Raw genomic sequence first — 21,147 nt, 5'->3', positions numbered from 1 at the left:
AAACAAAGGCGGGGCCAGGACATGATCAGGAGGGTGTTGAACAAAGTCTGGTGGCTGGCAGGCAAATGCAGTGGCCAGGGATTGGGGTGAGAGGTGTACAGCTCAGTGGTAGAGAGCTTGGCTCCCATGCACCTGGGCCAGGCCTGGCGTAAGAAGTACAGGCAGGACAGAAGGGAAGGGAAAGGAGAGAATGGGGATGACAGGGAAGGGAAGGGGGAGATGGGAAATTGAGGGGGAGTTGACCAGTTAGCAGGCCTCATCACTGTCTTTACCAAGCAGACACTCTATTGGCCCCTGTGGTAAGCTCCATTCACTATAGGAGCTCCTTATTTGGGGACTAGGGACAGATGAGGACACAGTGTCAGTGACAGTGCGGAGGCAGCCTTCAGCCATAGTCTAACAAACCACCCTATTTACCCAGGCCTTCCTGTAAGGCATTCAGGGTGAGGGGGGTGGAGTTGGCTCTGCTCAAAGGGCTGGGGCATCTGCTGCTGGGGGCATGCCAGGTTGGGGGCAGGGTGGAGTATCCGGCACCAGGCACTGGGGCAAGCGGACCCTCCCAGCCTTCTGGAGTCCCTTGGGCCTCTCTGGAATGTAAACATGGGGATGTTTAGGGAAGCCAGAGGGAAGCCAGAGTTTTGAGGGGTGCCTCACTGGGGCCCACTGCAGGCTCCAGTAGACATGGAGGCGCTGATACACCCCAGCAGCTTAGGCTGCTCTGGACTGCCTGGGGTAGTGTCTGGAGCTAGTTAGGAGTTGGGGGGGGGGAGTGCTGGGTAATTACCTTGGCTGTGGAAGGGGCTGAGCAAGGACAGCAGCCCAGGAGAAAGGGGAGGCAGCACCTGCCCCACAGCAGCAGCTCTGTGCTGGAAGCAATGAAAGAGAACAGGAGCTGTCATGCGGCAGCCAGCTCAGCACTACCCCATGAAAGGGTCAGAGAGTCTATCCAAGTGTGGTCACGTGGGTCTCATGGGCACAGCTTCCACCCAGCTCTGGCACCGAGAGCCAGTTCCTTATCTTGCCCTTCTTTGTTGTTGTTGTTGTTGTTTGTTTGTTTGTTTGTTTGTTTGTTTTTCCAGACAGAGTTTCTCCTGTAGTCCTGGCTGTCCTAGACTTGCTCTGTAGTCCAGGCTGGCCTCAAACTTACAGAGATCCACCTGCCTCTGCCTCCCTAGTGCTGGGATTAAAGGCGTGTGCCACTACGCTCAGCTATCTTACACCTCTTAGCCTCAGTTTCTCTATAAAGGGCTGAAGTTGGTTCTGGGGTGTGTATCTTCCAAGAGCCCAAACTTTGGGTTTACATCGCAGGAGCCCTGGGGGAGGGGCAGCAGGACTTCAGTACCCCAGTCTCCTCCCAGGAGCCTTCCACACAGCCCGTTCACCATTGCTCATCTGTGTGGCCATGGTCTCTACAGCCTGCCTCTCCTGGCTTAGCAACCAGACATTCCCCGAGACACTGCAAAGCCTCACCCAGCTGAGAATTAACAAGTGGGGGTTGAGTTCAAGAAGGGGAGCTGGTAACCCACGCTCTAGTTAACAGGAAAGAGCCCCAAGCCCCACACCAGTTCTGCTAAGACCAGTGGGGGTAGGGGTGGGAGTCTGAGTTCTCACTCATGCTGTCCTAGAGGACAGAGAATTTTTAAGAGTTCTATGGCCTTGGAAAAGCCACCCTGTGTCTGCAAGCCTCTCATTCTGTCTTCCCAGTGGGCTGTGATGGTTTGGGGAGTCACCATGTCTCCCCATCAGTGCCCAGCTGCTGGCTGTCCCCAGTTCCCCCATACCCCCAGGACTGTCAAGAGGCCCTACCTGTTGGCATGGTTCTGGCCATGAACGTGGAAGACCAGCATATCTTGGGTGTCGAAAGTAAGTTGCAAGGAGGACCTCATGTCTTCCAAGGTCCAGAGTTCTCGGAATAGTAACTGAGGTAGGAGAGGGAGAGAAAACGGGACACATAACGTTGTGGGTACCGAGGACTCGAGAGACCAGGAGAGATACCCATGTGATTAACAGCCCAGGAGCAAGACCCTGCCCCAGCCTGCAAGCAAGCAGGCAGCTCCTGGCTGCGCCTAGACAAGGGGCTCGTGGGTGGGGCCGCTCACGGGCGGGGCCGCTCATGGGTGGGGCTCAGGTGGCCCCAGCCCACACAGCCAGACAAGAACACAGAACCAAAGGGACTAGGGAAAGAGTGATTTTGGTCTGCTCAATTGTGGGGTCCGGACTCTACACGAGGGACAACCAGGAACTACCCTCCTCTCTCCGCAGAACAACTGTGGGATAGAAAGGCAGTAGCTGGAGATGGGCTGTGGGCATTGACACAGGCTTGTGGGGCAAAGGTACAGAGCCCCAAACATGGCCAGGGTGCAGCTCCTTGCAGTGGGGACCACAGAGACACAGATTTGACTTCTCATTCCACTGCTTGCATTACAGACTTGGACTTCGGTATTGTTATTTTTATGGATGCATCATATTTTGTAAACACTCTCTCCAGCACCTTCTGATCGGTTTAATAAAGAGATGAACGGCCTATAGCAAAGACATAAGAGAATAAGTAGGACTTCCAAACAGACAGAGGAACTCTGGGAAGGAATCTGAGGTGAGATTTGCCAGCTGGAGGCGGAGGAAGAAACAGCGTGCTGGGACTGAGCGACTGAGGAAAGGTAACAAACCATGTGGCAGAAAGAAGATTAATATAAAGGGATTAATTTAAGGAAAGAGCCAGTTGGGAACCCAACTTTTAATAAATATAAAAGGTTTCTATGTCATTATTGGGATCTGGGGGTCAAGAAATTCCCATTACAATTGGCATCAAATGGTTGGTTACAAGAGACTGAGATGGCCCTGACATCATCGCCGACATCATCCCAGGCAATAGTGTCCCAACATCCCCAGGCCACAACCCAGATCACCACAGCTCCATGCTGCAGGAACATATCTAGTGGCATTTCACACATGAGGAGACTGGGGCCACAGAGTGGCATCGCTCACGGTGGATGTACACATCTGGGTGACAGAGGATGAGAGGAGGCAGAGCAGCCTGTACTGCTCACAGTGCGAGTACTGCCCACCGTACTAGCAATGCTCATAGCTCCAAGTTCTGATTAATTACTGGCTGAGCAGAGAAGATCCTGGCCAGGAGCTAGCACACGGCTGCCAGACTCCAGGCCTGTAATCCAAAGACTTTGCTTGGCAGGCATTGGCTACAGCTGTTTGGGGTTTTTGTTTCTGTTTTTTTCAAGACAGGGTTTCTCTATGTAGCCTTGAAGGTCTGGAACTCTAGATCAGGCTGGCCTTGAACTCAGAGATCCCCCTGCTTCTGAGGGCTGGGACTAAAGGCATGTGCCACCACACCCAGGCTACAGTGGCTTCTTTGTTTGTTTTAACCGAGCCTCTGCAAACTGTAAAGTGTGTGTGCACTGTCACTCCTCCCATCACACTCAGGGAACTGATGAGAGACAACACGTTTGGTGAGTAGTGTGCTGGCCTGTGGCCCCTTACCTGGCTGCTGAAGGGCAGACCCAGTCTCTGGAAAGCATGCACTGTGTGGCTGGTGTTCAGAGTTGCCTCCAGTGTGCCGTTCGGCAGCCGAGCCAGCAGGGCTGTCATAGCCACACTGACCTTGTCCTTGCCACGGAGGACCACATGGGCCCAAGTCTTAGTCTCTAAGGGGAAAGTGACAAGAGTTGTGAGAACTTAAACTCATCTCCTTCCCAGGCCAAGAATGCAACAAAGACTATCTTTGGAATATGCTGCAAGCCACAGACATAGGCAGAAAAAGTTCTGTGTAGGCCTGGGAGGGATCATTGACTAACCTCAGGCTAGCTGGTCACCTTTCCAAGGCCCCATAATGTCATATATCATAAGGTATCCGCCAGACCTTCCTTTTGAGAAGCCCCACTCACTCCTGCCTGCCACCTTCAGTGCTGGGTGTCTTTGTTACAGCGCACAGCAGCCTGTGGCCTTGTGGAAACCTCACACTCTGCAGCACTGATGGGTGCAGCTGTGGCCTCAGCAGGCACTCAGAAACACCTACTGAGTCAGCTCGCAGAAGAGTGTGTAGCTCGGGGCTGGAGAGATGGCTCAGCGGTTAAGAGCACTGACTGCTCTTTCAGAGGACCCAAATTCAATTCCCAGCACCCGCACAGCAGCTCACTCCTATTTCAGGGGGATCTGACACCCTCACACAGATGTACATGCAGTCAAAACATTAATGTACATAAAATAAAAATAAATATTAAAAAAAATAAAAAGAGTATGTAGCTCATCCAGAAAGGGCCGTGGGCCAGATACACCTCTCCTTCAGGAAGATTCTCAGAGGTCACCAAGGGCCCAGCCCAGGCTGTAGCAGCCCACCCCTTCTGCCATGTGGGCAGTGCTGGCAGCATCTACCCCCAAGTGGCACCACCTCATCATGGCTGTCACACATAGTCCCTCCAGCGTAGGCAGTTCCAAGAGCTCGCACCCCAAAATGTCCTCTGCTGTGGATAGAAAATGACCAACAGGCCTGAGAGCTCCAGACTAAATGGGTGATGCCTACTGCGTGTCAGAAGTTGGAGTCGTGCAGGGTGCACCTTGCAGCTTAGGTCTGAGCCCTGGGGGATGGCCAATGCCACAAAGCCTAAGCCTTGATTTCCTCATCAGTAAAATGGTTGCAGCAACAGCCCCCCTCCCCTCAACCAGGCAGCACCCAGGTGATGTCACGCCCAGAGGAGCTGGAGGTAGGAGTGCACAGGGGTCAGAAAGCATTTTTCTTGCATTATCCCATATTCGATTGCGCATGTCTGCTATGCACAGGGCAAGGGAAGGAGGGGACATTGATTTCCTGCTTGGAGACTCCTAGATGTCAGGACACCGTGAACATGAACACCAAACAGAAAATGCCACTGTGTGCTGGGACAGCTAGACACGGTAGCAATGGAGGAAGGGGGCGGGCTCTCTAAGCTGGGAGCTAGTACAGACCCCCAGCAAGCCCGGTGTCAGCTCCTGAGTCATCTTGGCCCCTATTTATCCCCTAGGAGGCCGAATGACAAAGACCAGAGGGAAATAATCTGGATAACAAGGAAACCACCCAGGGTCCAGAGTAGTGAAGAATCAGGCTCCTGCATCGATCTGAAGGACAAAGGAAGGCAGAGTGCAAATCAGACTGCTTGAGTTCAAGGCCCGGCTTCATTATAAACCAGCTGTGTGGCCTGAGACAAGAGACTCAACCTCTCTGATCCTCCACCCCTTGTCTATGGAAGGAGCGGGGGTGGGGGTAGAAAGACATGCTGGAAGGGCAGTAAGGACCACACTACTAAAGGCCTAAGCCTCTGGACATGCCTGTGGGAAAATTTCTAGAATCGGTAACAGAGGTGGGAAGAGCTGCCCTGAATGTGGGCGGCTCCACCCGATGGGCCTGGAGCTGGAGTGGCAGGCCCCACCTCTGCTTCCTGACTGGACGAGATGTGAGCTGCCCCGCCCACTGGTGCAACTTCCCCATCACAAGGAGGCGTGAGCCTCTCAGCCCTTCCTCCTCTGGGTTGCTCAGAGTGGCCCTTCCAGCGCGGACTTCCAGGGAATGAGAGCTGCGCAGAGCCACACTCCTGCAGAAAGCTTGCCTGGCCGGCATGCAACACAGGCTCACCACTGATGGCTTCCCCACCCCATCCCACCCCACCCCTTGCTTAGGGTTGACCTGCGTCCCCACGCTAAAATCCTAGCCTTCATACTTGTACGAGCCTTATTAGAGAACGGGCTTTACAGATGTGACTTAAATAAAACAGATGTGACTTAAATAAAACAGGGTGACAATGAAGATGTTGGGATCCAACACAATGCTGGTGTCCTTGTGGGAGACTTGACAGACAAAGAAGGAAGGTTGCCCATGCAGATAGGACAGGCTGGGCTGGATCGGGGCCCAGGAGATGCTTCCCCTCCACCCCTATGCTCACCATGCATCTGTAGCTCAGCTTGCAGGTCAGCCTCCCCAGGGATCCCGGCCTGCAGCAGGGCCTCGCTGTTGTGTTGGCTGTGCCCCCAAAGCTCCAGACGGCCTTGGTGGGCCCAGTAGTTTACAGAATAGTTGATGGCTACAGGGCCTGTCGAGATACGTGTGGAGTACTCCACGCTGCTGGCACCATGATGAATGTCCACAGAGACCTGCAGGGACATGGTAAGGGCAGACCATCCCAAGCTGGCCATACCCAGGACCCCCAGGGATTTCAGGCCTGAAGTCAAACATTCCTTGAGGGAAAGGGACTCCAGAGAGTGACCTGGGGAGGGGCACGAGGGCAACAGGCAGAGTGAGCCTGGAAGCCGAGATGTCCTAATGCTGGAAAATAGGTTCACAAACCTAGGGCTGCTTAGCTCCTGCACCTGTTTGTGTTAATAAAGTTTTATTAGAATGTGGCTCTGCTCCTTCATAACTACTGCCAATGGCTACTGTCCCCTCTGGGAGACTCAGAGAATCCCATGGCCTAAGGTTTTCTCTGCCCCCCACCCCCACCCCAAGATAGGGTTTCTCAGTGTAGCACTGGCTATCCTGGAAAAAATGATAGAGACCAGGCTAGCCTCAGACTCACAGAGATCACCTGCCTCTGCTGGGATTAAAGGCATGCACCACCATGCCTGGCAGGTTTTCTCGTTTTTTTAAAAAAATTTATTTATTTATTTATTATGTATACAGTGCTCTGCCTGCACATACACCTGCAGCCCAGAAGAGGGCATCAGATCATATTATAGATGGCTGTGAGCCGCCATGTGGTTGCTGGGAATTGAACTCAGGACCTCGGGAAGGAGTCAGTGCTCTTAACCTTTGAGCCATCTCTCCAGCCCCCAGGTTTTCTCATTTTATCTCCTCTGCAGAGAAGCCTGCTGGCCTTTGCTGTAGCACACGGCTCCTTCCTGTACTACCGTCAGCTGTCTCAGGCCTTAGGTTAAACCTCCACCCCCATTCCTGTAAAAGGGATGATGACTAGGGTTAAGGTGGCATTCCTGGCCATAGATGGCTGCAATGTTGGCCGTGGACCATGGTTGCTGGTGTCACCCAGGCACACACAGTTTTAGGCTGCTCCAAACCTGCCAGACCAGATTCACAATCTCAAAACTATTATTTTAAGTATATGGATGTTTTGTTTGCATGCATGTCTGTGCAACACACACACACACACACACACACACACACACACGAAGTGACTGGGACCAGAAGAGCACACTGGGTCCCTGGACTTACAGATGATTGTGAACCAATTTCCTTACTTCAGAATTACATTTTTAAAACAGTCCCAGCTGGGCGTGGTGGCGCACACCTTTAATCTCAGCACTCAGGAGGCAGAGGCAGGTGGATTGCTGTGAGTTTGAGGCCAGCCTGGTCTACAAAACAAGTCCAGGACAGCCAAGGCTATCTTGAAAAACCAAAAATAAAAATAAATAAAAACAGTCCCAGGGGCCTGGGCATAATGGCACAAGCCTTTAATCTCGGCACTCAAGAGGCAGAGGCAGGTAGATTTTTGAGTTCCAGGCCAGCCTGGTCTACAGAGTGAGTTCCAGGGCTACATAAAGAAACCCAACCACAAAAATTTTTATCTAAAACTTACCCTGCCTACAAGATCTTCTGGAATAAAGATAGAACAGACACACAGCAGAGATTGAGGGAATACCCAACCAAATGCCTGGCCTAGCCCAAGACCCACCCCATGGAAGACAGCCCACCCCTGACACTAGTAATGATACTCTGCTATGCTTGCAGACAGGAACCTATCAGAGTTGTCCTCGGAGAGGCCCCAACCAGCAATGGTTAGAAACAGATGCTGAGACTCACAGCCAAACAATGGGAGAAGCATAGGGAGTCTAGTGGAAAAGGGGGAAGGATAAAAGGACCCAGATGTGACAAGAATTCTATAGGAAGACCAAAAGAGCCAACTAACCAGGGCCCAAAGGGGCCTGTGGAGTCTGAAACACCAACCAAGGACTATGCATGGACTGGACCTAGGTCCTCTGCATAGATGTAGCCAACGGGCAGCTAAGGCTTCATGTGGGTCCTTTAGTAAGGGGAGCGGGGCTGTCTCTGACATGGACTCTGTTGCCTGATTTTAGATCACTTCCCCCTGGTGGGACTGCATTGCCAGGCCACAGACGAAGAGGACGAACTCAGTCCCGATGCAACTTGATAAGCTGGGATAGATGGGTAGGGGGCTCCCCTTTTCTGAGGAATAGGGAATGGAGAAGGGGGGATGGAGGGTGGGGCTGGGAGGAGACGAGGGAGAAGGCTATGCCCAAGATGTAAGGTGAATAAATTTTTTTTTTTTTTTAAATCCCACAGTCCCAGAAGATGTTCTGCCTGTGAGCACATGGCAAGCTTAGAGTGGTGTTCATGCCAGAGTGCCACAGGAAGCCTCTTGTACACCTGACCCCACAGTGCAGGGGTGCCCCAGCTCCTGAGGCCCCAAGTTCCGACCAGCTCTCCTGGACTGTCCCCATCGTGGGCTGCCTGTCAGATCTCTGAAAGCTCCTCCAGTGTGCCGTGTGGTCAGATACAATGGCATCTGCAGGAACAGAGGCACCTGTTCCTCATGTCATAGGTCTTCCTCAGAGCCATGCTCACTGGAGAAAGTCCCAACAGCCCCCCACAGCCTAACCAGGCTTGCAACCAAGTTCCCTGGCAAGCCTCACAAGGTTGGCAGGCAGTCCCACCTGTGGCCCTGTGTGCCATGTACTGTCCGCCTGGGTCCTGGAGCTGGGAGTTGAGATGGGCACTCATTGCCCTACACTCAGCACAGTGATCTGTAGGAACTCTTTCTCAGCTGCATCCAGCCAGGGAAGGTGCATAACTAGTGCTGCCCTGAAGTCAACATGACCTGCTTAGAGTGCCCACTGCTACCCTGGCTGCCAGGGCAGAGGCTGGTGAGAAACCCTTAGGCTCTGGGCTGACGTTTGACTGCAGATGGGATGGTTCACCAAGAGGCACCAAGGTCTCATGGAGCTGAGGACCAGTGTGTGTCACAGGGGTAAGAGGAGATTGGGGACAAGGACCACAAAGGTCAGTTCAGCCAGGGTTTCAGCAGTCCCCAGTGGAGGCCCCTGGTGGCAGGCTTCCATGACTCACTGCCCTACCCAGATCAGACCCTGGTACCTGGAGAGGCCTTTCAGCATTCCCCAGGCACAGTCCCATCAGCTGGGCCAGCAAGGTGTGTCCACTATAGTAGACCTGTGAAGACAGCAGGTGAAAGTGGTTGCTTCTTCCCAGATCTGACTCCAAAGAAAGCATCTGTGTGGTGACACTCACACCTGCTGCCTTGTGGGGAAGCCAACATGGACAAACAGTTTTTACAGACAGGTCACATGGCCAAAGGAACTGCTCCTACAGGGTCTCTACAGGCCAGGCACTGTTCTAGAAGTTTCCTCATCTGAGCCTCTACAGGAGGCAGTGGCTGTCAACAGCTCACCTTGCAGACGAGGAAATAGACACAGAAATCCACATGCTCTAGATGATGGTTTGACTAGGCCTGTGACAGGCACAAAAGTGACTCGTTTTGTGTGTGTCTGTGCACAAGCACGTGAGTATGCAAGTCTGGGCGGGGAGGGAAGTGGGGGCGCTCACACAAGCTAGTCAAGCATTCTATCACTGAGCCACAGCTACAGCCCCCTTTTAAATTTTCATCTAGAGACAGGATCTCACTAAGTTGCCCAAACTGGCTTGAACTTGCAATCCTCCTGCCTCAGCCTCCCACGTAGCTAGGAGGATGAGTCTGCTTCTCCAAGCCTGGCTCCACTCATCACAACCATGTGAATGACAGTGGGTGGCTTCCTTGAGATAGCTGCTAGCAATTGTCAACCTCACAGGACTTAGAACGGCAAAGAGACAAGCCTCCGGGCATGGCTTCTGAAGGCTTTTCTAGATCAGGCTGAGATTTGGGGAGATGGCTAAATGTGGGCAGCGGCTTTCCCTGGTCTGCAACCCCAGATTAATGAACTGGAGGAAGTTGGCTGCGCACCAGCACTTGTCTTTCTCTGCTTCTTGACTGTGGATGCGATGTGACCGGCTGCCTCGCGCTCCTGTCTCTGTGGCTTCCCCACAACCACGGACTGAGCCCCAAAACAGTAAGCCAAAACTACCCCTTCTTCCCTTCCACTTCTGTGTCAGGTATTGTACCCCAGCAGCAAGAAGAACAATCATTTCACGTGTTTAGCCTGCAAGGTTCCTTGATTAGTCCACATTGGCCCAGCCCTCTCCCTCACCTACCTGGATGTGCCCATGACCATATATGGAAAAGGGGAGGCCCCAGTGCCCAGGGCTGTCCCCACCGCTTGGGGATGAAGGAGTAAGGTTGCCATGGAGGTGACAGTTTGTACTCCACAACGCCATCTGTGCTGAATGATTGGAAGACTCCTGGACACCTGTCACTCGGATGCCAGCCTTGGAGGGGATTCCTACAGGTGAGAGGCAAGAACAGGTGGCAGTGGATGGAAGCAACAAATCATCACAAAGCCTGTGTGTCAGGGTGGAAGCTGGAGTGAGTCCTGCTGTCCCCAAAGATTCCAGGTGTGTGTGTCACACACAACATTTTCTGTCCCCCAGAAGTGGTAATTTCATCTAATCCAACCATCCACTTCAATTCCTATCCATATCCAGGGTCAGACCTTGGTCCTCGTGGGTTCCTTCCTACCAAAAAAAAAAAAAAAAGGCCCAAGTCTTTCAACAAGGCCCTGGGGTTGGCAGTGATCTAGCCATTGCCAAGAAGACATCTTGGGCCTCTTCAGGCATCTAAAGAGGAACTAGGACAGAAGGCCAGATCTGCCCACAACCATAGGTCACAGCAAGGCCAGGAGCCACAGCTTTGGGCTCCAGGGGTCTCTTCTCCTACCCCACCCCCACCCCCAGCCCTTGGTTTTAAGATATCAGAGTCTGGGAGAAGCCACTCTGTTGAGAGTGATGCTCCTACCTGCATCACTCAGTGAGCTGGAGTTGGGCATCAAGTTGCCTGATAGCTGACTGTGCCCAGGGTCCCAGGTGCAGGACCCATTCAGGGCCAGGCTGGTCGAGTCACCATGGATGCTGGCCTGGCCCCTGAGGGCTCTAGTGTAGGTCTGCCACCACCCTTTCACCTGGAGCTCTCCCGGCAAGTCTTGGCTACAGTTCTGGGTGAGGATGCAGGCCATGCTGTGCAAGCTGCCATCCCCTGTCTCCTCATGCTTGTCCTGTAGGAGGAAGCTCAGCATGGCTGAGTCGGTGGCCACCTTAACAGAACCTGAGGAGGAGGGAGGATGTTGCTGATCCGCGTTGCGGTACAATGATGCCAACACTTGTGGGATGGACTGTGGTACCCGAGCGCCTCTCAGGGTGCTCTAGAACCACATGAAGTAGTTTAAAGGCAGCCAGCCTGGTGAGGGGTGACTGCTGACTCCTGGCCTCCATTCCCACCACAGGCCCACTGTGACAGCCCAGTGTACAGTCAGCAGCATGGCACCAAGGAAACTCTGAGAGACCCAACCTGGAGTTACAGGGCTAGGAAAGTGGGTCATCCCACAAGTTCAGTTTGGCTCTATCTCAGGGCCCTCACACCTACCAATTACAACTTTCTTCCAGAATGTTCCAACATCTGCTCATACACTCACAGTGCTCTGAGGGAATCTGCACTGTCATGCCATGACAAGCCATCTTGGCTGTCTACCTGACAGGAGCTAGTATCACCTAGGAGATGCACCTCTGAGCATGTCTGGCATGGGTTTCTAGAGTCACCTAGGAGACACACCTCTGAGCATGTCTGTGAGGGGTTTCTAGAGTCACCTAGGAGACACACCTCTGAGCATGTCTGTGAGGGGTTTCTAGAGTCACCTAGGAGACACACCTCTGAGCATGTCTGTGAGGGGTTTCTAGAGTCACCTAGGAGACACACCTCTGAGCATGTCTGTGAGGGGTTTCTAGAGTCACCTAGGAGACACACCTCTGAGCATGTCTGTGAGGGGTTTCTAGAGTCACCTAGGAGACACACCTCTGAGCATGTCTGTGAGGGGTTTCTAGAGTCACCTAGGAGACACACCTCTGAGCATGTCTGTGAGGGGTTTCTAGAGTCACCTAGGAGACACACCTCTGAGCATGTCTGTGAGGGGTTTCTAGAGTCACCTAGGAGACACACCTCTGAGCATGTCTGTGAGGGGTTTCTAGAGTCACCTAGGAGACACACCTCTGAGCATGTCTGTGAGGGGTTTCTAGAGTCACCTAGGAGACACACCTCTGAGCATGTCTGGCATGGGCACCTAGGCTGGGTAAACTTAAGTGGGAAGAACCGCTGAAGTGTAGGCAGCACCATCCCCTGGGCTGGGGCCCTAAGCTGAATAAAAAGGACATTTCTGACTAGGGATACACTGTGACCAGCTGCCTCCAGCTCCTGCTGCCACACATTGCTGGCCTTGCTGTTCTAACTTCAGACTGTAAGCCAATAACCGCTTCCTTCTTTAAATTGCTTTCATCAGGTGTTTTGTTACAGTAATGGGAAAGGTAACTAAGACATATGTACTACAAAATGTCCTCAAACAGTGGACAGCAAGGGGCAGGTGTCATGAGAATCTTGAAAATGCATCCTGGGAATGACCCATGCATGGTTAACTGGGATGCTTGACAGAGGTTCAAAGGAAGCTCAGCAGGGACCAGAAAGACGTCAATAGCGGTGCTAGAGTAAGTCAATATTTAAGTTGCTAAGTTAAATATGAACAGTCTGGATATATGTGGTGCATTTGGTAGAGTTCCTGCCTTGCATCCATGAAGCCATGGCTTCCCTCCCTGGGACTACACAAACTAGGTGTGGTGGCACATACCTGCAGCCCCCCCCCCAAAGCACAGCACCCCAAGAGCTGGTAAAAGGGCAAAGAACTTGGGTCTTGAACCCTGGGCCCCAGTGCCATGCAGGAAGGGCACTGTGGTCGCACAGGTGGTGTCCCTTACTGTGAAACTCTGACCTTTGGAGTCGTTAATGGTTCATATCATCAGAGCACACCAAGTCAAACAAGGAGGGCAGAGTGCAGACAGCCTGGGACCAAAGTCGGGCTCATGCAAATGTTAGAATCATGCCAGGATGGGGTGGGAAGCAATGCTGGCTAACTGTGGGAAAGACTGTAAGCTTTGTCACAGGTGAAAGCAGTCTTGGCAGGCTTTACCCTTGGGCACCCCATGGATACCCTGTGATAGACTGAGTGGAGCCATCCTGGGCCTGGAATTCAGGAAGCAGACCTGGGGACTCAATCTGGACTATTGTCTTTCTAATCGACCCTCAATGGGAGAAGGAGACCGCCCTTCCCACGTGACACAGGCAGGCGGGGAGGAGAGCAGCAACAGGTTCAGACCTGGCTTGAGCGCACGTGGATCAGTGAACAGGCTGGACCAGCACGCAGGCCAGAGACACCTAAGGACCCGTCCCGTGGAACAGATACGGGAAGGTTCACTCTTTTTTCCCTTTAACCTTTTTTCCCTCTTGTGTAAGCTAGTTGGGTTGTATAATAAAGTTTAATTGTTAAGAAACAGAGCCTACAGCTAACTGTTTAACCATTGTTTGTGAGTGTGGCTGCAGCTACAGCAGGTAAACACTGACTTCTGGTCACTGAGCTTGACTTCATCAGAGAGGTCACGCATGAAGAGTTCTGAAACTGTGGATCTGAGGGCTGAACGTAAATGCCAGTCTACAGCAGATCATAGCCATCTAAGAAGGGAATCAAAAAGGAAAAGAGAGGGGCTGAAGAAGGGCTGGGAGGTTAAGAGCACTGCCTGCTCGTCCGGAGGACCCCGGGTTCTGCCCTCTGCATGCACCTGGTGCTGACATGCATGCAGGCAAAACACGCATACATGCACCTTTACATTAAAAACAAAAACAAAAACAAACAAACAAAAAAAAACCAAACCTTCAATAAAAGAAAAGGCCAGAACAAAGCTTGTCCTGCTTTAGTTTGCTTCTGAGACAGGGTGGCACTATGTAGCCCAGGCTAGCCTCAGCCAAGATCATCCTGCCTCAGGCTCCCAAGCACTGGCTGATAGGTGCGACCCGGTGCGACCCACTGGGCCTGGCCAGCGAGCCGGCTGATCGCGATGTGTGGAATGCACATGTCCCACCACGCCAAGGCTCATGCGCCAGAAGCGTGGTCCCCAGTGTGACACGGGGGATACTTGGAGTGGCTGCTGCAAGGGTAGCAGGGGAGACGGCTCAGCACGTGAAAACACTGGCCACACAAGTAAGAAGACTCCTTAGCACCCACGAAAGAAGCTGGGTGTGGCCGCACAGCCTGGGGGGGGCTCAGGGAGCTTAAGGGAATTTTGTGGCTGCCATAACTGCCCCATGGAAGGTGGGAGGAGATGGATGCTTAGGAATAAAGAGCCTCATGGCCGGGCGTGGTGGCGCACGCCTTTAATCCCAGCACTACTCGGGAGGCAGAGGCAGGCGGATCGCTGTGAGTTCGAGGCCAGCCTGGTCTACAGAGTGAGTCCAGGATGGCCAAGGCTACACAGAGAAACCCTGTCTCGAAAAACCAAAAAAAAAAAAAAAAAAAAAAGGAATAAAGAGCCTCCATGTCTGCGCCTCCTTCGGGCAACAGAGCAGGGTCAGTACACGCACACTGATGTGCTCGCACACCACATCTGTAAGTGCAGAGAGCCTTCTCCCACATCCACGTGAGGATGACAAAGCAAAAGAACACGTCTCTAACTAACAGAGGGGAGGTCAGATTCCAGATGCCATTCCCAGAATTCTCTTGGAGTCTACACTGATGTCAGAACAGCCACTCATCTGGACTTCATAAGATTGAAACTGGGAGGGGCTGGAGAGATAGCTCAGTGGTTAAGAGCACCACCCACTCTTCCAAAGGTCCTGAGTTCAATTCCCAGCAACCACATGGTAGCTCACAACATCTATAAAGTAACCTGGTGCCTTCTTCTGGCCTGCAGGTAGACAAGCAGACAACACGGTATACATAATAATAAAACATTAAAAAAAAAAAAAAAAAAAAGATTGAAACTGGGACAAAACGAGAAGCATCATTTTGGGGCTGGAGATGGGCCCCATGGGTAGAGCACCCACAGAGCACGCCCAGAGCTGTGGGTGCAAGCCCCGGCACCACAGAGACCACAGTAGTGCACCCCTGTGATGCCAGCACTTGGGAGGTGAAGACAGGAGGATCGGGAGTTTAAGCTCGTCTTTGGCTCCATAGAGAGCTGGTGGCCAGCCTACGCTACACGAGACCTGCCTCAGTGTGGTGGTGTGAATAGGTGTGGCTTCCCACAGACTCATGTGTTCGAATGCCTGGACTAGAGGGAGTGGCACTATTAGGAGGCGTGGCCTTGTTGGAGTAGGCGTGGCCTTGTTGGAGTAGGCGTGGCCTTGTTGGAGTAGGTGTGGCCTTGCTAGAGGAAGTGTGTCACTGTGGGGGCGGGCTTTCAGGTCTCCTACGCTGAAGCTACGTCCAGTGTGGCACACAGTCTCCTTCTGCTGCCTGTGGATCAAGATGTAGAACTCTTGGCTCCTCCAGCACCATGTCTGCCTGCATGCTGTCGTGCTTCTCGCCATGACAACGATGGACTAAACCTCTGAAATTGTAAGCCAGCCCCAATTAAATGCTTCCCTTTATAAGAATTGTTGTGGCTAATGGTATCTCTTCACAGCAATGAAACCCTAGGACACTCAGAAAAAAGAAAAAGGAAAAAAAAAAAAAAAAAAAAAAGAAAGAAAGAAAGAAAGAAAAAGAAAGAAAAGAAAAGCATCATGATGGAGCCCCAATCTGAAAATCAAAAATGCTCTAAAATCCAAAGCTGGTGGAGCGCTGACCCCAGTGTGGGACACCTTGGATTCGAGGATTAGTAATCTAAGCAGATACCAACCCAAAAGACCCTGAGACACAAACCACGTCCATCCCAAACATTTCAGGTAAGGAGGTTCTTTCAAAATAAAATTGGAACTGGGTGGCGGTGGTGCACGTCTTTTATCCCAGCACTTAGGAGGCAGAGGCAGGTGGATCTCTATGAGCTCAAGGCCAGCCTGGTCTACAGGGCAAGTTCCAAGACATCCAAAGCTACACAGAGAAATGCTGTCTCAGAAAACAAAAATAAAATAAAATAGCATTGGGGGGTGGTACGCATACCACAGTGCAAATGTGGAGATCAGGGACAACTTGTAAAACTCAGTTTTCTCCTTGCACCATGTGCATCCTGGGGACTAAATTCAGCTCTGCTGGGCTAGACAGCAAACTGTCTTGACTGGCTGGACCACCTCTCTGGCCCAGGTCAGTAGCTCTCATCAGTTCTAGACAGTATGCCCAAGAAGCTCTGTGCCCGGGCACCCTTTAGAGACAACGTTCATTTGAACATTAGAGGCTCTAACAAGTCCTGCATAGGAAGCCTCTGCAGCTTTGTTAGTAGAAGATTCTCCTTGCCAAGTTCCCTTGGTGTTGAAGGCAATCAATCGACCCTGGGCGTTCACAGGAAGCAGTTGCCTGAGACACCCAAGGCACCTGTGATGGCTGGTCTTGGTTGTCAGCTGATTGATCGCATCTGGAATGAACTAAACTCAAGCAGCTGGGACACACCTGTGAGGGATTTTTCTTAATTGAATCATTTGAAGTGGGAAGACCCATCTTTAATCCAGATTTTTGAGGTGGGAAGAGCCACCTTTGATCTGGCCACACAGGCTGCCGGCTGTCCATATAAGGACATGGAAGAACAAAGCGCTTGCCTGCCTGCCTTACCGCTAGACTGAAAGCCCTTCACTGGCAGCAGAGCCTTCTTGAGATTATGGTGTACACTGAACACGAGCCGAGAATGTCAGTGGACTGAAAAACCACTGGGTTCTTGGACCTTCTGTTCGTAGACAGCAATGTCGGCCTAGCTGGACCACAGCCTGTAAACCGCTATAATAGATGCCCTTTGTATATATGCATTCTATCAGCTCAGTTCCCAGGAGAACGCTGACCGATACAGCCTTGCTCAGCTCTCACCTTTTCGGAACGTCTTCTTCTGCTCTAGCACACCCCTGAGGCTCAGGACGCGCGGCACTCCTGTCCAGCCAGCTACCGAGTGCTGGCCAAGGCTCCACAGCCTGAGGACCCAGCCTCCCTGTCTCTCCTCAGCTGTCTTGAGGAGTAGCTGGGCTGAGTCCTGGTCCAGCAGCACCTTGGAAAACAGCTGTACCCTAGGAGGAAAGTGATGGCGATTGTTGAGGTCTCCTGCAGGCCCACATGCCTGAACACTTGGCCCCCAGCGGGAGGCGCTGTTCAGAGAGGGCTGTAAAGCCTTTGGGAGGCGGAACCTTGGTGGAGGAAGTGGGTCACTAAGGGGCGGGCCTTAAGGTTATTAGCCTTACCCCACTTCCTTGTCTGTTCTCTGCTGCCTCCTCCTCCCAGATGTAAGCAAGCGGCATCACACTGCTGCCGCAGCTTTGGCCTGGTCCCTCTGTGGTGGACTATACCTTCAACTAGTGAGCCAAAATAGCCACCCCACAAACTGCTCCTCCTGCTGTCTTGTTCCAGTAACCAACCCAGACATGGTAAGTGGGTGGCCTCTGGGCCGGACCCCAAGAGGTGTTCCTGGAAGCCCCAGTGGAGAACCGTCGCAGGGTGCTCTACCAGGGCTCCATACAAAGGGAGGCAGGGAAGTCGGGCACCAGATCCCAGGCTTTGGAGTCAGGCAAGCCTGGGTTCCAAAAACCAGGGCCACCACTCAGGCTGTGTGGCCCTTGACACAGCTACAACCTCTCTGAACTTCCTTCTGTCTGTCCAGTAGGGAACCAGACAGGCACTAATGCTTGTGGAACTCTTCTTTACACAGAAGGCCATTTCCCCACGTTCATTTCAAAGAGGACCATACCACTTCTCCATTAAGACACAAGCAAGGCAGGCCTTGGGATGTGGGTTTTGATTGATAGAGTAAATGATAGGCCGCAACTTGAATGTCCCCTCCCCTCCCACGTCCCCAGCTTGGCACACATCTGGCCAGGGGGGTGGGAGGGTTGGGGGGGAGGGGTGTGGGGGGGCGGGTGTTAAGACCAGAACTGATTGTGCAAAGGCTACAAGCAAACATTACAATGGTCCCTTTGATCCGCTGTGTCGGGGCTGTTTGTTACTCGCCTGTCCTAACGACACACTGCCCCATGCACAGTCACGCCAAGCACCTTATCAGATGCCTCACAGGAGCCCTGAGAGAGCCCCACCATCTGGATGAGGAAATTGAGGCACATGGCAGCAATTGGCCTGGAACTCACTTGCTCCCATTTGTGTTTATGCTTGTGCCAACAGTGCCCGTGCTGTGGGGTGCTTTGCAGCTACATGAGCTCGGGACTACTATGGGCCGGATCCTGGCCCCTCAGCAGGTTCTGTCGTGGTGACAAATGAGGAGTGCACTCCTGAAGCCTGTTGTTAAATCCATCCTGCTGGGGCAAGCGACACGGCTCACACAGTGGATTCCATATGACACTGTGGGGGGGGGGGCATGTTCCTTTGGGTATCGACACCAGGACAGGGCCAGCTGTGTCTTCCCCAGTGCACAGCTACACAGCTATGTGGGCTGTGTGCTTCCTTATGGCTGCTACACTTAGCATCATTGGTTGGTTTCCCTTTTTGCCTTGGCTGCTAGGAAGCTCAGAGCCGACCCTGAGTGCAACAGTATGGCACGCACTTTCCTACCGGCAGCACCTCAAGCGCAGCTCCCCTTCCTTTGTACTTTTCACTTCCCACCTTGCCTGTTGCCTCACGTGTTTTATTTGTTATAGCCTAGAACAAGCCAGGTAAAGCGACAGTTTCCCTGCCGCTGCTTTTACAATCAAGTTTTGCTGGCGCATGATCCTGCCCTTCATTTCCCTGCAGCCTACACTGCCCTGTTCTCAGCATGAGACTGTCACCGTGTGGCCTCGAGGCTTGAGAACTCACCGTCCAGCACCTCCACTGAGATTCCACCTAGCTCCTGACCTAGAACAGGTTCTGTCATGGTGACAGATGACAGAAGAGCACTCATGCATGATAACGTGCCTCAAATCAACACGGTGACTACACCTTACATCCCCAGCATTTGGGAGGCAGAAGCAGGTGGATCTTTGTGAGTTCGAGGCCAGCCTGGTCTACTTAGGGCTACACAGCGAGACCCTGTTTCAAGTTATTAATAATAATAATTAATAATGATAATATCAACAATAATAGTAACTTGCTTCAAGTCCACATGGGGTAAGGATGCACAGTCAGGTGGCTGAGCAGCTGACATATGGGAGTCCTGGGTGTGACCTAGCTCCAGGTTCTCAACACCATGGCATCCTAGGTGTTTCAGTGAGTGGGTCAGAGGGGAGAGTGGCAGTCCCTGTGACTGCCTGGACTCATACTTACAGTCCTGCTTTGGTGTCCTGAGTATCTGAATGAAGCTGATGCAGCCCTCCTGCCCTCTCAGTGCCTTTGCATCGAGAATGTTACACCAGAGCGGATCCAGGCACTCTCAGGAATGCAGGGTCCTGTAGGGATGGCTTCTCCCAAGTGAGGCACTAACCTTGCTCTCTCAAAGTCTTTTGAAGACTCTTTTTTTTTTTTTTTTTTTTTTTTGAGACAGGGTTTCTCTGTGTAGCCTTGGCCATCCTGGACTTACTTTGTAGACCAGGCTGGCCTCGAACTCACAGCGATCCGCCTGCCTCTGCCTCCCGAGTAGTGCTGGGATTAAAGGCATGCGCCACCACGCCTGGCTTGAAGACTCTTTAAGGCCCACAGGGGCAGTTACCTTGCCGGGGTGACCTTGGAGGACAGCTGGAGCTGAAGGGCTCTGGCGGTGCTGACGACAGCCTGGTAGAGGGAGACCCTCGTGGTCCAGCCCCAGTGGCTCCTCCTATCTTGCTTGTCAGTGTCCACCTCTAGCAGAAGGAGCTCATGGCCGGACACACGCACAGACAGGGACAAATCCACTTTGCGTTTCTTGGGACGTCCTGCGGCAGCCTGCACCTGTAAGGAGGTAGAGAGGCAGTAAGGGACAAAAGGTCAGAGGGAGCCTGGGTGAGCATGGCCTCACTCTAAGAAGTGCCCCCTCCCAGCCCAGGGCCAACTCCAAGGGCTCCCTGATGACAAACAGGAGCAAGCCACCGGGCTGATGTCCCCAACCCCAGCTCCTGACTTGGGGTTCAAGACCCAGCTGATCCTCGGCTGCAGAGCTCATGTCAGTATTTGAAAGAAGCAGAGAAGGCAGCAGAGGAAACCAAAGCTGGAACAGGCTGTCATCCTGTTAGGAGGCTGAGGCAGGAGAGCCATGAGTTCAAGGACCCCCGGGCTACAAAAGGAGACCTTGCTTCAAAACAAGAACGAGTGGAGAGAAACAGGGATGGCTTGAACTTCCATGTGTAGCTGTGGCTGAGAGCTTCTAAACACGATTTGGTATCCTCTAACTTTCTCCTGCCCCTCAGGGGCCCTGCAGGCTGTGCAGTCCCAGCCCAGTCAGGATAGCTTCAAGCCAGGTATGGTGGCACATGCCTGGGGCCCGAGACAGGAGGATTACTTATTTTAAGGCAGCCAGGGATCCTTCCATCATACCCACCCTTGGCCCACATGAGCTTATGAATGGTTCTGAATAGAAGGCTGCCTGCTCCTGCTGTCCACACTGGGCCTCAGCTGCCCTCCCTCTGACCTCAGTGCCACGCTCCTGAGCACACAGCACAGGCTGCCAGCTTCACACAGCCATGGGCACCTTCATCTTCCAGGGAGCAAAACTGAGGCAGGGCAGGGTGAGGTGCTGAACCCGAGGCCATGAGACTGTTGGACAACAGTGCTGACTGTTGGGCAACAGTGCTGGGAGCCATGTTTGTTTATTCTTCTTTCCTTTGCTTTGTTGTTTTGTTTTGTTTTGTTTTTGAGACAGGGTGTCTCTGTAGCCTTGGCCATCCTGGACTTGCTTTGTAGACCAGGCTGGCCTAGAGCTAGATCCGCCTGCCTCTGCCTCCTGAGTGCTGGGATTAAAGGCGTGCACCCCCATCGCCTGGCTTGAGTTTATATTTTTGATTTGTACAGTTTTCACATCTAGAAATCTTTCTAAAGTCCTCTGTTATAGTATAGAGTAAAAATTGACAGTGTTTCTACCCCAAATATTAGCGTGCATCCAAAAAGTCCTTTCCAACTGACTCTGGGGCCTTCCCTAGACACCAACCTATGACATGCTGGGAGGAAAATTAGAGTTCCCTCCAT

General features: G+C 52.6%; 1 protein-coding gene across 1 annotated transcript in view; it reads right to left on the bottom strand.

Moving 5' to 3' along the window:
* The window catches only part of LOC127208599 (uncharacterized), a 105,294-nt gene that overhangs the window by 17,417 nt on the left and 66,730 nt on the right, over positions 1-21,147 (bottom strand). The window contains exons 36-44 of the mRNA XM_051168091.1: positions 19,700-19,917; positions 16,945-17,138; positions 10,917-11,222; positions 10,217-10,404; positions 9,107-9,181; positions 5,928-6,135; positions 3,496-3,659; positions 1,807-1,919; positions 785-866 (exon numbers count right to left, since the gene is read on the bottom strand). Coding sequence (XP_051024048.1) covers positions 785-866; positions 1,807-1,919; positions 3,496-3,659; positions 5,928-6,135; positions 9,107-9,181; positions 10,217-10,404; positions 10,917-11,222; positions 16,945-17,138; positions 19,700-19,917 — 1,548 coding nt within the window. The remainder of the gene's footprint in view (positions 1-784; positions 867-1,806; positions 1,920-3,495; positions 3,660-5,927; positions 6,136-9,106; positions 9,182-10,216; positions 10,405-10,916; positions 11,223-16,944; positions 17,139-19,699; positions 19,918-21,147) is intronic.

The sequence above is a fragment of the Acomys russatus genome, chromosome 25 (genome assembly GCF_903995435.1).
Source record: "Acomys russatus chromosome 25, mAcoRus1.1, whole genome shotgun sequence".
In the NCBI taxonomy this organism is placed as follows: domain Eukaryota; kingdom Metazoa; phylum Chordata; class Mammalia; order Rodentia; family Muridae; genus Acomys; species Acomys russatus.
The sequence above is the reverse complement of the archived record's forward strand: the minus strand, read 5'-3'. Positions and strand labels throughout refer to the sequence as shown.